The sequence below is a fragment of the Typopeltis vanoorti genome, chromosome 20 (assembly GCF_054136105.1).
Source record: "Typopeltis vanoorti isolate ZY-2024b chromosome 20, IOZ_Tvanoo_1.0, whole genome shotgun sequence".
Lineage (NCBI taxonomy): Eukaryota > Metazoa > Arthropoda > Arachnida > Uropygi > Thelyphonidae > Typopeltis > Typopeltis vanoorti.
This window is the reverse complement of record NC_143568.1, coordinates 4624860-4640886: the sequence shown is the minus strand read 5'-3', so window position 1 is coordinate 4640886 and position 16027 is coordinate 4624860. Positions and strand designations below refer to the sequence as shown.

The 16027-nt window shown below is 34.7% G+C and overlaps 1 protein-coding gene across 1 annotated transcript in view; it reads right to left on the bottom strand.

Moving 5' to 3' along the window:
• HBS1 (translation elongation factor EF-1alpha (GTPase) HBS1) overlaps positions 1 to 16027 on the bottom strand; it is a 400441-nt gene that overhangs the window by 79305 nt on the left and 305109 nt on the right. Inside the window, exons 12-13 of the mRNA XM_090410159.1 lie at positions 6161 to 6277; positions 74 to 307 (exon numbers count right to left, since the gene is read on the bottom strand). Of these exons, the coding sequence (XP_090266285.1) occupies positions 74 to 307; positions 6161 to 6277 (351 nt within the window). The remainder of the gene's footprint in view (positions 1 to 73; positions 308 to 6160; positions 6278 to 16027) is intronic.

Below are 16027 nucleotides of genomic sequence, written 5' to 3'. Positions count from 1 at the left end.
CAAATTTGAAAGCATACAGAAACATATTCAGATAATATTAGCTTAAATCAAGTAACTATCATTATATAATTACCAATCACATCTACTAAGCAGGGTCCATGATACCACAGTTTTAAGATGGGATTGAGAGCAACTTGTGTAAGATTTTCTCCAGTAAGACCACTACATGGTACAAAAGTTACATCACTTTCTTTAAATCCAACTTGCTTCAAGAAAGATGATAGTTTAGACACTATTTCTTTATACCTGGCTTCAGTCCAATCAACATTATCTAATTTGTTTACAGCTACAGCAAGCTGAGACACTCCTAACAATGATACAAAAACAAATTATTAAAAATAATGGTAGTGAAATTCATAAAATATATTACAATTTATATCATGTGGAATATTGCAACACAACATCTATGTATATATATATATATATATATATATATATATATATATATATATATATATATATATATATATATTGATATGATACTTAAGCTAAGAAAAATCTTTTTTTTTTTTTTTTTTTTTTTTGTGTTCTTAGATTTACGCCAGGAAAAGCGTAAGATTAGTAATTACACCAACATTCTCAAATAATGGAGGGACTGCATTTTTTCTGAAAATGTGTGCTATCTATTTGCATATGGAAATTCACATGATAAATGCCAAATTTATACTCTTCATTCACAATGTTATGAATGAAGAGTAATTTTGGCATTTCTGGAAATTTGTGTTCTAGACAATTTTTCTATTCAAGATTAAGTCCACAAAGTGGACCTCTCCATATGAGACACCTGTTTGTGGTGGAGGAGACCTCCCAGTGATGGTGGCGCTTTTCATTCTTCCTCTTTTTCTTTGCTTTTCTTCACACTCTATTTCTCCTGAATCCTTTTCACTATCTTATCTTCCAGATTCCCATCACTGGGATCCAACACCTTGCTGCCATGTTTGCTGTGCAGTGCAGACCCATGGACATCTCGAAAGGGAGATCATGGTAGTCTTGCACTACTTTGGCAAGACAGGTGGTCCTGGATGGCCTGGCTAGAATCAACTGAATAACGGGCTGGCCTGTAAGGGTCAAGAGTGTCACAGTATTCTTCAAGTATTCTTCCCCATAGTCCAGGGACAGAACCCAAGGCTTACTGTAGTGCTCGTATAGTGTCCGGGGTTCTAGAATAATCCCTGGTGTTCCACTCCTGAGCACAGTCATTGTTTGCTGGACAGTGGGTATCCACATGTGGCTCCATAGTGGGTAGAGAGCTCTGGCACTGAACCAAAAAACCCTCTCAAGCATGAATGATTCAGCCTCAATTATTTTAGGGACCCTAACAAAGTCCCAAGTAGCAATAACATTGAGACACCTTTTGATGACAGAAATAAGAAACAAAAGACATGATACCAGTTTTTCTAATCATTCATGCAACAGGTCTTCTTCTTCTTGACTTCCCATATTAGGCAATTGTTTGCCTGTAACATTTTCAAGGGTTTAAAAAGCCTTCTGCCCATCTCCTCCTGGATCTTCCTCTTGATCATGTCCCTTTGGTTTATATTTCCAACAAATATTTGGCCATCTGTCCTCATTCATTATGCAACTAGCACTGAAAATGGATGGAGCTCCAGTGTCAAGCACATACCCAGCCACAGAAAATAGCCTGACTTGGAGCAGAGCTACTGCAACCAAGTGGGTCCCCAGGTGGCGGATAGGGGAATGGCAATCAGAAATGGTGGCTGGCTGCAAATACCCAATAAGCAGTCCCGAACCAAAGCAGGCATTTCTGGAGGCCCTAAGATGGCAGCCCCATCACCAGACTAGGCTGCGGATGGTTGATAACCAACCCAGCTGACAAATTCTTTTACCCGGAAATTTCAAGGGAATAAAAACCAGACAGCCCAAATGGATAACGAAATGGAAGTGGAAAAAAAGGACCATCGTGCAACAGGTGAAAAGCCAATAGGGAAAATGTCACCCTTCTTCATTCAAAAGGGACTGGCAGGTTCTTTAAAAAAAAAAAGTTAAGAAACTATGTTCTGGTGATGTCCTCATAGAAACAACATGTCAACAGCATTCTGAAAAGCTACTCAGAGCTACATCAATGGGTAGAATACCAATAACAGTTACACCCCATAAAACACTCAATTCCTATAGAGGAGTGATCTAATGGGATTTCCTAGATGTTCCTGATGAGGAGATATGTTCAGAGCTGAAAGATCAGGAGGCGACAGGTATGAGGCACATCCTGATCTGTAGGGATGGTCACCAGGCTCCAACCAGAAATATCATCCTTACCTCTGATACTCCAAACATCTGTTAAAGCAGAGTATCTCATTTGTCTGTTAGACTGTACATCCCTAATCCACTAAGATGCTTCAAATGCCAGAAATATGGACATGCCCTAAATGCCTGTCATGGCTTTGCCACCAGAGCCCAATGTGATAGTAAAGAGTATGGTAATAAATCTTGCTCTGAAAAAAAAAAAAAAAAAAAAAAAAAAAAAAAAAAAAAAAAAAAGTTAAATGTGTGAGCTATCAAAGAGATCATCCAACATACTCCCATATATGTCAGAAATTGACATGCATGGTAGTATGTTGGATGATCTCCTTGATAGTGAACATATATGTCAGAAGTTGAAAGCCAAGAGAGAAATACAAAAATTAAACCAGAACAAAACATATCATATCAAGACGCAAAAAGAAAGCTAGCTACTACTAAACCTGCTCTGAGATGTCTTATGCTGAGAAAGTAACAATTAAGAAAATGTCAACAGCAACTCAAACTTTACAACTGTTCTCTGTTGAGCAAATCAATTGTACAATGTACAGTCCCACTCCCAAAATGATTCCATTTCATGAGAACCCACATGTGAAAAAAATTATGGGAGGATTATCACCTAAAGACAAGCCGCCAGACCCTTCCACAGAAAAAAATTTTGGTATCCGTGGAAAGAAAATTTAATTTACCTGGTGATCCTGACACATCCAAAGATGTATTAGATATTTTTTCAGAGGAAGAGATGGACACTGGTTGTTCATACTTCCCCAAATCTAATGAGAAATACAAACTTGATAATGGCAAGTAGTCAATCTCCAGAAACCAGACAAGTCTATGAAGACTAAACAATCAGTAAATTTTTACAATGGAACTGTCATGGGTTTCTCCAGAATATCGATGATATCAAGCACCTGCTGCAGAAACACACACCCTTTTGTTTTTGTTTGCAGGAAACTTATTTAAAACACCCAGTGAGTACCCTACCTTTAGGAATATCACTCTTGCATACAAGGACAGAACTGGAGATGGCTCTGCGCATGGAGAAGTAGCTATTCATGGGGAGTCATACTATTTTCCCGTCATGTGCTTAATACTGCTCTGGAAGCAATAGCAATTCAAATATATTTACCTCTGGGTTCTGAATTAAATGAAACAGACCTCAATAATCTCACAATGCAACTACCTCAACTCATACTCCTAATTATTCTGGTATTATATTTAAATAAATTATAATACCAGAATAAACTCATGTAACATATTATTTTCTTAGTATAATTTTTGCCTAAGTATCAAGGCATCTTCAGTACATGCAAAAAGCTAATCAAACAATAGCTGATGATTCCAAAAGGCACCACCTAAGTAGCTAATGTAAGATAACTAAAAAAGGTTATTAAATTTCCTAACTTATTAAAAAAATAATAAATTAAATTAAATTAAAATAAAATAAATAATTAAATAATTATTTTATATAATTTTTATAATTTTATATTTTATATATTTATATAATAACATATATATTATAAATAATGTATAAAATAATAATATAATTTTTTTATAAATTTGCATCGCTGAAGTGATCCCTTTTGGCTCTTTACTTTAGTAAATATACTTTTACTAAAGTAAAGCCAACCGAGAGTTCACTTACGAAAAATACACCTCTCCGATGTTTCAAGTTAGATGTAAATACCCAGGTTGAAGTGATGCACTCTTGGTCTACCTATCCACTGATGAGACCTCAACAAAGGTCGAAACCAGTCTGGGTAGTGACCCCCCCCAATGTCCAATGTATAGCATCATACATGTCCCCAAGGAAATGTGCTTTACATTATGGGAAATACTAAAGAAAGTGATCAGGGTTTACTCCACCTTTACCACAAGTTGCCCCTGTCATGAAAGGTATGCTTACGCTTGGACCCAACGAAACTTTTAGTTTCCATATTCAGCATGAAACTCTTGTAGTTTCTCTATTTGGCTTTGAAATAATGTTGGATTCAATATCCACTTAATTTGAATGAAATAATATTTTACGTGAGTTTATTCTGGTATTATAATTTATTTAAACTCTGTGGGGTAGTGCCAACACGAATAGACATGGTCCATTCATGTTGATAGAAAGTTTTCTTTACACATATTCGTTATCTTTGGGATAATTGCAAAAAAGCATTAGACATCTTTCTCACTCTATCCTCTACATAATGCTACATAATCAATGTTCTTTGCTTCATATTTATATTTGTATGTTCAAATGCTTGATTATGGGTCCTAGATTTACATTTCAGCAAGGGAGAGCATGCTCTAGTAGTTAGACCCAATCCATCATTATCAGGGAACCCCCCTTCTAACACGTAGACAAAAAAAAGTTGTCTTTTAATTATGCTGTAAAAATAAAGTCCCTTCTAGATCATCCTACATGGATTAGTCTTTTTTTTTTTTTCTAGTTGGGTGGTCCTGTATCACACATGTCAGACTACCATACGTCCTTTTGGTATGCACCTTAAAGAGGCTATTGGCATGAGTGTTGACATTACCTGCAGCAAACAAAACAGCATTTGTCCATGGCAGACTTGCACTCCATACTGCAACCTCTCACTTTATCAGCTACAGAAGTTTCATATACACTCATCTGTCTACCTTTAATTGTTCAATGCACACAGAGCAGTCCACTTCTTGCCCATTTATACTAATGGTTTAAGATTAAAGATCTCTGATTGCTGTTTTGGCTACACTCTCCAACCAGATTCCACTTGATTGCAATAAACAGCAGAATTGCATGACATTCAGCTCACACTTGTGCATATGAAAGAAAATTCCTCCCAAAAGTGTATAATTTATACAGACTCAGTTCTTTACAGGCTATCTTCTCTCCAGTGTCTAATCTGCATCCAGTGCTTAGTAAGGTGCTACAACTCTTGTACTAATAAAAATAATGCATTTTCATTATACACTGTGGAAGTTTGGTTAAACTATAAATTAAAGATACCAAGAAATTATATACTTAGTTTAATCCTTTATCCAAATGTAAGCAAACAAGTTTGCACCTGAACTATTTTCAGGACTGAGGTAACTCGTATATAGAAGCTTATGATTTCGCATCACTTGCCTTAGTATTCCATAATGCAAAGCACATATCCTTACAGGTATGTATAATGTTATGCATTATGGGAAGGGTCACTACCCAGACAGGTTTCGACCATTATTGATGTCTCATTTATTTCCAAGTGGAAAAACTTCCAACAACTATCTCTAATCCAGAGTATTTTAATAATAAGGTGCGACACCTTTTGGCAACTCGTATATGAAAATATGACTTCTCCATTACTTCAACCTTGGTATCAATTCTGAGTCTGGCTCCCACTGATGAGACCTCAATAAAGGTCGAAACCAGTCTGGGTAGTGACCCTTCCCATAATGCATAGCATTATACATACCTGAAGGATATGTGCTTTGCATTATGGGATACTAAGGCAAGTGATGTGAAGTCATAAGCTGCTATATACAAGTTGCCCCAGTCCTGAAAATAGTTCATGTGCAAACTTGTTTGCTTACACTTGGATAAAGGATTAAACCAAGTATATAATTTCTTCATATCTTTAATTTCATTATATATTTTGCAAATGCATACATATAAAATAAAGATATAAGTTAACTTTTACTTTTTATTTATTTAATTATTTAAAATCAGCTGCCACTAAAAGTTTAATAAAAAATGTAAGATTATCTGGTATCTCTAAATAGCAGATATCCTACATAATATTTATTTACACTTTGCAATTGATGTTAATTTTAGTTTAAACAGCAAGCAATAGAGACATTTAGATAGTGTTTGTAGTATCTCCTAAAACCTTTTGCTTTTAACATTTATTTTTTTAACAGGGAATCTAAATTATAAGATATTACATACCAAGAGACCTAACAAGCAGAGTGTGTTCTCTAGTTTGTCCTCCAGTTTCAAAACCTGTTTCAAATTCTCCTCTTGTGGCATCTACAACTAATACGGCAACATCTGCTTGGGCAGCACCTACATCAGAAAGGCATAATTCAAGAGTGTCTAATATTTAAAAAAGCTAAACAAAAATAAATTCAACAATGCCTTTGTTTTCCCAAAGGGAGGAAGACAGAGAATCTAAAAAACAATGCTAAGTAAAAAATCTTGCCTGGAGTCACAAAGTAAAATTAAATACTGAATGCATCATAATCCTCCAGTAAAAAATATAAAAATTTTAAATACTATAAAAGAAAAATGTGATTCTTCACCCATCAGGCATTCGTGTAGATGTCAGCCAAACCAATGATACAAAGTGGAAAATAATGCTGAAAAAATAGATACAAAGTATAAGGTGGTTAATATATTTTGTCCATCATTGCCAACTAGACAGTTAAGCCATTAACACAGAATTGTATAAACTATACAGCATAACTCTTTTCTCTCAATTATTTGATTCTTAGTGAACAAAACTCTTGAATTACATTTCAAAATACATGATACTGAGAACTGTAATTTGATTTTATCTTCTTAGAAAATTGTGTTGATTTTTCTAAGAAGATAAAATCAACACGATTTTCTAGAGTGAGATCAGAATTTAATTTTCATTCAGCAAAACTCTTTAGACCTGTTTTCACATCCAAAATATTAAACAGCTTCATACTTTGTCAAGAAATACACAAAAGCATTCATTTTGGTGGAATAAATTCATTTCACAGTAAGAAACTCCTACACAATACAAGTAACTTCAACATATATGAGAATAATCTCCCATAAAAGACAAAAGGGACTTGAACTAAGCCTGACCTTAGTTATCAGCTAAAATATCAGGTACCCAAGATTCACTTTCAAATTAACAATGACCAATCTTCCACGGCATTTTGATAAGTAGAAGGAAACAGCAAGGCAGAATTTTTTATATGGCTCTCACCCACAAGATTTTTTTTTTTTTTTTTTGTAAACCAACAGTACATTTGTGCTGTCAGTGGTATAATGAGTTTACTCTTATTAATTATACGTGCACACACACTTCATTTTTACATAGTTCAGAAACATCACTCTATAGACTGAACATGGAACCTCTTTTTTAAAATCTGCTTTAGGCCTCCAATAAGCAGGGTCTCACACGAGACTATGAAATTTATTTTCTACCTAAAGACAATCACCGATAACCAGGCCTGTGGCAAGATTCGAATATGCAGCCTGTTGGTTGGACAGCAGATACCCTAACCACTACCACTCAGCCAACCAGGCTGGATAATGACTTGGAATATTTTCAGTGGAACAATGCATCAAACTTTTTTTTTATCTTGAAAGTTATTTTATGCAATATGAAACATATATAAAGAAAAAATTAAACATAAGCTATATAACATGAACTCAGGATATTTTTAGGATAATTTCCATTTCTTTCTGTAAGTTTAAAACATCATCTTAAAAAAGGATATAAGCACACAAGCATTATTTCTTGTAGATAAACTTATACATTGGTTACATATAACTTTAAATTTTTCAGGAAATGACAGCGTACACTAAAATATTAATTAAAAAACTTTAATCAATACCGTCCTATATTTTGGCAATGTTACATTGATATCTTCTGGGAACATAAAACTATGATATGTGCATGCAGGCACTAATAACGAGCAAATAAGGCAGAAAAGGCAACTGGCATTGGTCCTAGAGTCCTAAAGGTGTCCCCAAGCAGGCTAAATTGGGTTGTCTTGGCTGTTGGGCTGATGTTCTGAGGATGCAAGCTTCCCAAATTTGGGGAGTTTCATGCACCCAGATTTGTTGAGATTTGGGAAGTTTTTTAGACTGAATTCCAAGAACAATCTTTCATATGAAAGACTGTTCTTGGAATCACTGTTAGTGCCTGAGTGCACATATAGTTTTATGTTCCGAGAAGATGGCAATGTAACATTGCCAAAATATAGGAAGTATTAATTAAAGTTTTTTAATTAATATTTTAGTATACGTTGTCATTTCCTGAAAAATTTAAAGACAAGCATTATTTATATCTCTTTTTCACAACTTGAAAAAATTGAAACAGGCAAATTAGCCATGCAAATCTAAAAAAAACTCTTTCTTCCATGTTAACAGGAACTTCACCTTTTATTTAATTAGCATTTAATTTTATTTACTAAATGTTCTAATTCCAAACCTATAGATCTGGAGCTTCCTGCATCATCAACATAAAACTTTTCTCACTAAAGAAAACTAGTACAAACTACATTGTGATTTAGCAGTATACAACATAACCACAAGAACAAAATAAGATATTTATTATGCTGCTAATGTTTTTGCAGGATTTCACACCTGCATACAAACTTGTCACTAACAAACAAGTAACAGTGGAAATATTTCAAAATTATAACAGACATTATATAACATAAAAATAGACGTGAGAAGTGACATTCCATTTTTGATGTTATCTAATTTTGGATAAAAAGAAGTTTATGGCTATTAGATTGGAGTTGAACTTAAAATGACTGGCATCCAAATTTTTGGTAAATTAATGTAGCCATATCTGTTGCCATTTTGGATGGGGGGAGGGGAGGAAAGATGCTTTAATACTATTCATTCATTCATTCATTGTCATCTGTCAAGGATGGGTTGAGTGTACCATGGACTTTTTCCTCCACTGGATTCTGTCCTCTGCCAGCCTTGCCATCTAATGGAATGTCAAGCCTCAGGGGATATTCAAGGCTTCATGCCGTCTTCTTCTCAGTCTTCCTCTCCTTCAGTTGTCCCCAATCCTTCCATAAACAAGAACACATTCTTTCTTGGTATCCTGATTATGCCCAAACGAATGTAACTGTCTTTTGTGTATCCTATTTACGATATTATCAGTCTAAACCAAATTCTTCCCTTACTTTATAATTTGTTTCTTTTTTCAGTCCACTTTGTGCCATTGATTCTTCTTAAGCACTTTGATTCTAAACCTTTTCATCTGTCTTCTTCTTCTTCACCAGTAATCCAGCCCTCTGCTCCATAAAGTATCACCAAAAGGATCATTAAATTGAAGAGTTTAGTCTTTATGCTATGGCTAATTTTTTTATTTCTCCATATTAGATTCAACTTTCACTGCTGACCATCGTAGACCAATTCTGCGCTTGCTGGTTTACATATAACTTAGATCTTCAGTGATTAATGATCCAAGATAATTGAATTTATTGACATTTTTTTTCCACTCTATTACCATAATTTTTGTCTTATTTTGTCTTGGATTTATATCTAAGTTGCATTTGTTGCTGGTTAGATTTAAGCTGGAAATCATTGATTTTAAGTTCTCTATGGGCTATCAGAACAATATCATTTGCATATTTTAAGTGGGTAATGTTTCTTCCATTAGCGGTTACTCCAGGGAGTTCTCCAAAGATTCTCCGACCACCTCTCTGAGTAACAGTTTGAGCAAGTGGGGGGGGGGGGGGGGGGGAACCCTGCATGACTTCCCTCTGGGATAGGATTTTACGTGTTTCAATATTTCTGAATTTTTCTATTATCTATAATAGATTTAGTTTAATCCTTTATCCCAGTGAGAGCAAACAAAGTTTGCACCTGAAAATATCTTCAGGACTAAATATAGTGTTGTACTATCTTATCCAGTAAGTAGTGCAACACCAAGGCAACTCGTGGCAAAGGTGGAGCAAGCTACCAGGCACTTCTAACCCAGTATCTCCCATAATGCAAAACACATTTCCTATGTGGATATGTATACTGTTATGCATTAAAGGGATTGGCCATCTACCCAGACTAGTTTCGACCTTTATTGAGGTCTCTTCAGTGGGAGCCAGGCCCAGAGCTGGAGATACCAGGCAGAAGCAGTAGCAAGTCATCTGTGCCTATGGGAGTTGCCAAAAGGTTTATCACCTTTTTTAAAAATTACTCTGGATTTAGAGAAAGATGTTGAAAATTTATTTATCACTAGGTTAGACTCAACATTTTTCTATTATCTGTGTGCCTTTATAGCATTTTCTGATTATACTGATTAGGTATGGTTTCAATCCTTTTTTTTTATGCAGTATTTCTATCATACAGTTTCAATCTACCAAATCAAATAAAGCATACAAAAAGACTGTTTCTCTCAAGTCAAACCTGCTAGCCTCTGTAAAATGAAGATTGCATCGCTGAATCCCATTTCTTCTTCTTTCATTTACTTCTTCATACTCTTTTTTTTTTTTAATCCTGTTTTGAATGATTCTAATAAAGATCTTGTAAACATGGCTCAGCAATGATATGGATCTATACTTGCTGCATTTTCTTTTATCTCTTTTTTTATGTATTGGAATGATTTAACTCAGTCTCCAGTCATCAGAGATTTCCTCTTTTTTTTTTCTTTTTTTTTTATTCCTCATTGAATTTATTGACATGATAATTTTGGGATAAAAGGAGCACCTCTCTGAAATTTCATTGATCATTTTGTACAAAGTTCTGGTGTGCGTTTTTTTTTTTTTTTTTCAAATGTATCCTTTCATTCTTCTGCTTTTTCATTTGGCCACTGGGCCATTCTTTGTCTGCATTTTCTGTCTACTTGTTTCTTGAGTAAATTATAAGAGATTCTATTTTCTAGGGTTTTTCATCCCTCTCTTCTTCTCTACTAGTTCCAAAATGTCTCCAGTCATCCATATATTGTTACTCTTTTAGGAGTAACCCAGGATCCTTGCTATTGTGTGCAGCAATTCTTCTTTACCTTGATTCTAGCAGTTGCTGTCTTATCTTGTTCCAAGTTTCCCTGTAATCTGTTCTCCATACTGATGCTTGTATGCTGGGTTTTTAAGTATGCTGATGTCTATTATTTTTTCTTTGGGTGCTATTTCCTTCTTGGCAAATCTGATTTTCATTTTGGCTGTAAGAAGTTTGTAGTCTGTATCCATATCTGTTTTCTTAAGGGTTTTTTTACACTTTAAATCGAGTTTTTCCATCTTTTACTAATTAATATATACTATATGGAATTCTTGATTTCTCCACTAGGTGAGGTCCAGGTATATTTATGGCTTTCTCTATGATAAAACCATGTGTTGGTGATAAACAGGTCATTTAATTTACAGAAATTCAGTAGCATTTCTCCTCTGTCATTTATTTCTCCTATTCCAAAATTTTCCATAACATCTGTGTAAGAATCTGAAAATCGTCCAACTTTTGCATTAAAATCTCCTGAGATTATCAGGATGTCTCTCTTGTATCATCTATTTCTTCTTGCAGTTGTTTCAAAAATTCTGTATATTCCAGTTCATGAGAATGGTCTGGTGCATACACTTGGATAATTTTAATATAAAGGTTATTTTCTTTTGCTTTAAATTGATGGATAGGATACTTGAAGAAACAGGTCTTATATCAGTGATGTTTATGAGATCAGATTTTCTTTTTCTTATATTGATCCCATACACTATTGTGGTGTGTGTGTGTGGGATGCAGATGAGGACTGAGATAGATGTTCATTGATGTTATTTTTTGATTATTTTGATAATTAGTATTTTGATTTGATAATTATTGATTATAACTGCAACTCCTCTGTGCTACTGATCTCTTCTTCCTGAGTAGTACTCTTCCTTCACTTAGCTCTACCATACCTTCATCCATCCAATGTGCCTCAGAAATTCTGATCACATTCCATCTAAAGCCTTTTAGCTCCTCTTCACAGCTTACCAGTTTTATGCAGGTTCTGATGTTTACAGTTGAGATATGAAAATGTCTTCTTCAGAAACACATAGCCAGTTTTTCACCTGTTACCTGATGTCCTAGATCAGGCACATTCAGCTCCCCCGAATATTATAATACTGTAACAGAGGCTTGCCAATCCTCTGTTACAGTTGCAGCAATAACTACTACCCAATACTACTACTGACTTCAACTATAGTTAGTCTCTCTTTTTTTCTCTCTCTAACTTGCATAATGATAATGAAAAATGTAATTATTATGCTCTATAAGGTAAATGTTAATAGACTTTTCTATCCAACCACAGCAAGCCAAGCTACAGACATAGGACACACTTTATACACTATTGGATCTGAGAAGAAAGTGTATTTGTCCTTAGGTCAAAGGATAGGTGTCGCTGATTTAGTGTGTGGTTTGAAAGTGGTGCTGTGATTATATTTATTTAGCACTCTGACTATATTTTCCGATGTGTTCTGGATAGAGGGGGTAGGCAGTTTTGCTTTGATCTTGTGTATTTGGGGGAAGCATGAAGTATTTTGTATAAGGACTATAGCCATTGGCTTAAAATATATGGTGAAAATAAATTAATTGTATTGCAAGAGCTGAATTCTTTGAACAGATAGCCATGGTTTTCTGTGTTAGTATTTTGAGGATATCATATTGTTGGGCTGGATGATAATGTGACTGTTTATGCAATATCTTCCAGTGTACACATGTTGTCTTTCCATAAACAGAAAAATATAATGAACCATTTAAAAGATGTGTGACTAGTAAAAGCAACAATTATTTAATTTTGTTTTTATTACATTATAGTATTTTAGAATATTGGCTAACTGCACTAAAAAACGGGACTAACTGGGTCTGAGCCATGAATGATTAGCAAACACATACTCTACAAAGTTTGACTGCATTGGTGGTAAATGCATTGTTCTCAAAGCCTGCTATATAGACATTTTCTAAAGGAAGGGAAGAGGAAGAACTACTGCAGTCTCATCCAGTTATTTGTATCCTTTCTTTTAGTATTTTTTAATTTAATTTAATTTTCTTTTAATTTAAAGTTATCAGCAATACTTTTCTAAAAAATGGTTAGCCAAAACACTATTAACAAAATCCTCTATAAGTCCTCAACAAAAAACAAAGATAAACCAGACCACAATAAAACTATAACCATTCCTTACATTAAAGGGACATCAGATAAAATAAACAGAATACTACAGAAATACAACCTCAAAGCCACCTTTAAACCTCCTGCAAAATTAAAAGGCTTACTCAACTCATCCAAAGACCCACTCCCTCCACTGGCCCACCCTAGAGTATACCGCATTTATTGCACCTGTAATCTATCATATATAGTGGAAACAGGACACACAATTCCTATCAGACAAAAGGAACATAAACGACACATTAAATATAATAACTATGGTGAAGCTGGCCTTTCTGATCATGACCTGAACACTTTACATGGAATTGATTGGAAAAGCACCAGTTGTTTACATCACACCAAAACATGGTATGAATGCAAATTTAAGGAAGCCTGTGAGATTCTTATCGACCCCCAATCTAAACAATAATGATGGTTTAAAAATCACAAGCATATGGAAGGCACATATTCTACCCACGGAACCTTTCTGTCTAAGAGTTAACTATAAATAGGACTGTAGATAATCCAGAATCCTAAATCTAAAATAACAATTGTAATGTTAAAAATATGACATCATTGTTACTGAAAGAAGACTATCTATAAGGAAGAATATTTTTCCCATGTTATCTTAAATAGAATTTAGCTTTGATGTAGTTTCTAAATAATTAATTTGTAATTTTTTTTTTCACTTTTTTCATGCCAGTAAAATAACCAGTGATCAAATCATTGTTTCTTTAGCTTACTGTGTGTGATGTAACTCAGTTTGTCCTTGTATATTTGTATATACTCCAGATGATGATCTTAATATGAAGATCGAAACGTCAGGAAATTAAAAGAGTTATTTATAACACAGTTGTAAAGTCCATAATTTCTAAAATGGAAGGACAATTATTTGTATACTTTTTTTTCCCTTTTCATGTAAAATTAACTTGCATGTATGGTAGCTTTGAATAATTCAATTATGTCTAAGGGAAAGTGTAACTTGATCAAATTAGGTAAATTGAGCTCTCTATTAGTGGTATGGAGTAAACAGTAAACTCTATTAGTGGTATGCTGTAGTGAAGGAGAGTGTCTCCTCCTTGTTGCACTTAAAGACTGGAATGGCAAAGTTAACAGATGAACAAAATTTAATTTGACAATGGTAATGAAGGCATGAAAGCAAACTATGTGACATAGTTGGAATTTTATTTTGCACTTGGTTAGACTATAATAAATTTAGTTTAATCCTTTATCCAAGTGTAAGCAAACAAAGTTTGTGCCTGAAAATATCTTCAGGGCTGAGGTAAGGTGGTACATCCCTTGGCAACTCATAGCAAAGGTGGACCAAGCTCTCATCACTCCTTGTCTCAGTATCTCCCATAATGCAAAGCATATCTCCTTGCGGACATGTATACTGCTATGCATTAAGGGAAGGGCCACTACCCAGACCAGTTTCGACCTTTACTGAGGTCACACTTGAATAAAGGATTAAACTAAATTTATTATGTGACATAGTCCAGGCACACTCTGAGACAAAACAGAGATGTGGCCAGTCACCGTGAAAGAGAAAGGAACCCCACCATGTAACCTTCCATAGTAAACCATGACAGATTTAAGCAATAGAGACAAGGTTGGACTCTCTGCAACTTTTGTCTCTTCGAAACATTACAGGGAAGAAGAGAAAGAAACTGGAGAAAGTAAGACAGATACTATGAAAATAAAATATGATGAAGATATCTTAAACCCTCCGGGGAGGGTATCTCCTGATCCTTCACGTCTGAAAACCAAGAATCTTCTCTTAAGACTTGCAACTTGGAATGTAAGAACCTTATATGAAGCTGGGAAGTTAGATAACCTTATACAAGAACTTGAAGTAATGAAAATTGACATTGCTGATATCAGTGAAGTCAAATGGACTAATAGTGGAAAAATAAACAGAAAGAGTCATTCAATTATATACTCATGTGGAGATAGTCATGGAAATGGAGTAGCATTTGTACTAAAAAATAAGATTGCCCAATTCTTACTTGGATTTTGGCCCATAAGTGATAGAATAATCGCATTAAAAATTGCAGCTCAACCATTTAATATTTTTATTGTCCAAATACATGCAGCTACTTCTGATTACCCAGATGAAGATGTAGAATGTTTCCATGAAGGCATCCAAAATGCACTTAACAATGCTAAATCAGATGACATAACGATCATTATGGGAGAGCTAGATACTAAAGTAGGCTCAGAAAAGATCTCTTCCTGAATGGGAAACCAGGGCCTGGGACATAGAAATCCAGGAGAGAAAGATTAATACAGTTCTGTGAAGAAAACAATCTGGTAATAACAAATTATTTAGCCAGCCTCCTAGAAGACTTTACGCATGGAAAAGTCCCGGAGACAGCCGTAGGAACCAGATTGAATATATAATGATTAAAAAAAGATTCTGGAATAACATCACACAAGCCAAAACATACGGACTGATATTGGATGAAACCACAATCCTGTGGTCATTAAAGCAGCAATAAAATTAAAGGAAACAATGAAACCTACACACACATAGAAAAATATGATCTTGGCTCCCTTAAAAATCAAGAAATACAAGATAAATTTTTAAAGGAACTGGCACAATCCATCGCTGTTAATGTTCCTGATTCCACCAAGTATCCTTACCCTAAAGATGAGATTGAGGATAAATGGCAGAAATTTAAAGAGGGCATAAAAAAGACAGTAAAACAAACAACTCCCAAATTGAGAGAAGTAGAAGATGAGTAAACCCTGGATGAATGACAAGATACTGAAAATGATGGAGGAAAAAAAGAAACACAAAAATCGTCCTGAATACAAGAACTTAAACAAGGATATCAGGAAAGAATATAGGATTGCAAAAGAACCATGGCTCAACAACAAATGCATGGAAATTGAACTTCTGGACAAAAAGCACAAAACCAGAGAACTTCATGAAAAAGTTAGGAGATAACTAGCAAATCTTGCAAAAGGGTAGGCTCTCATTGCAT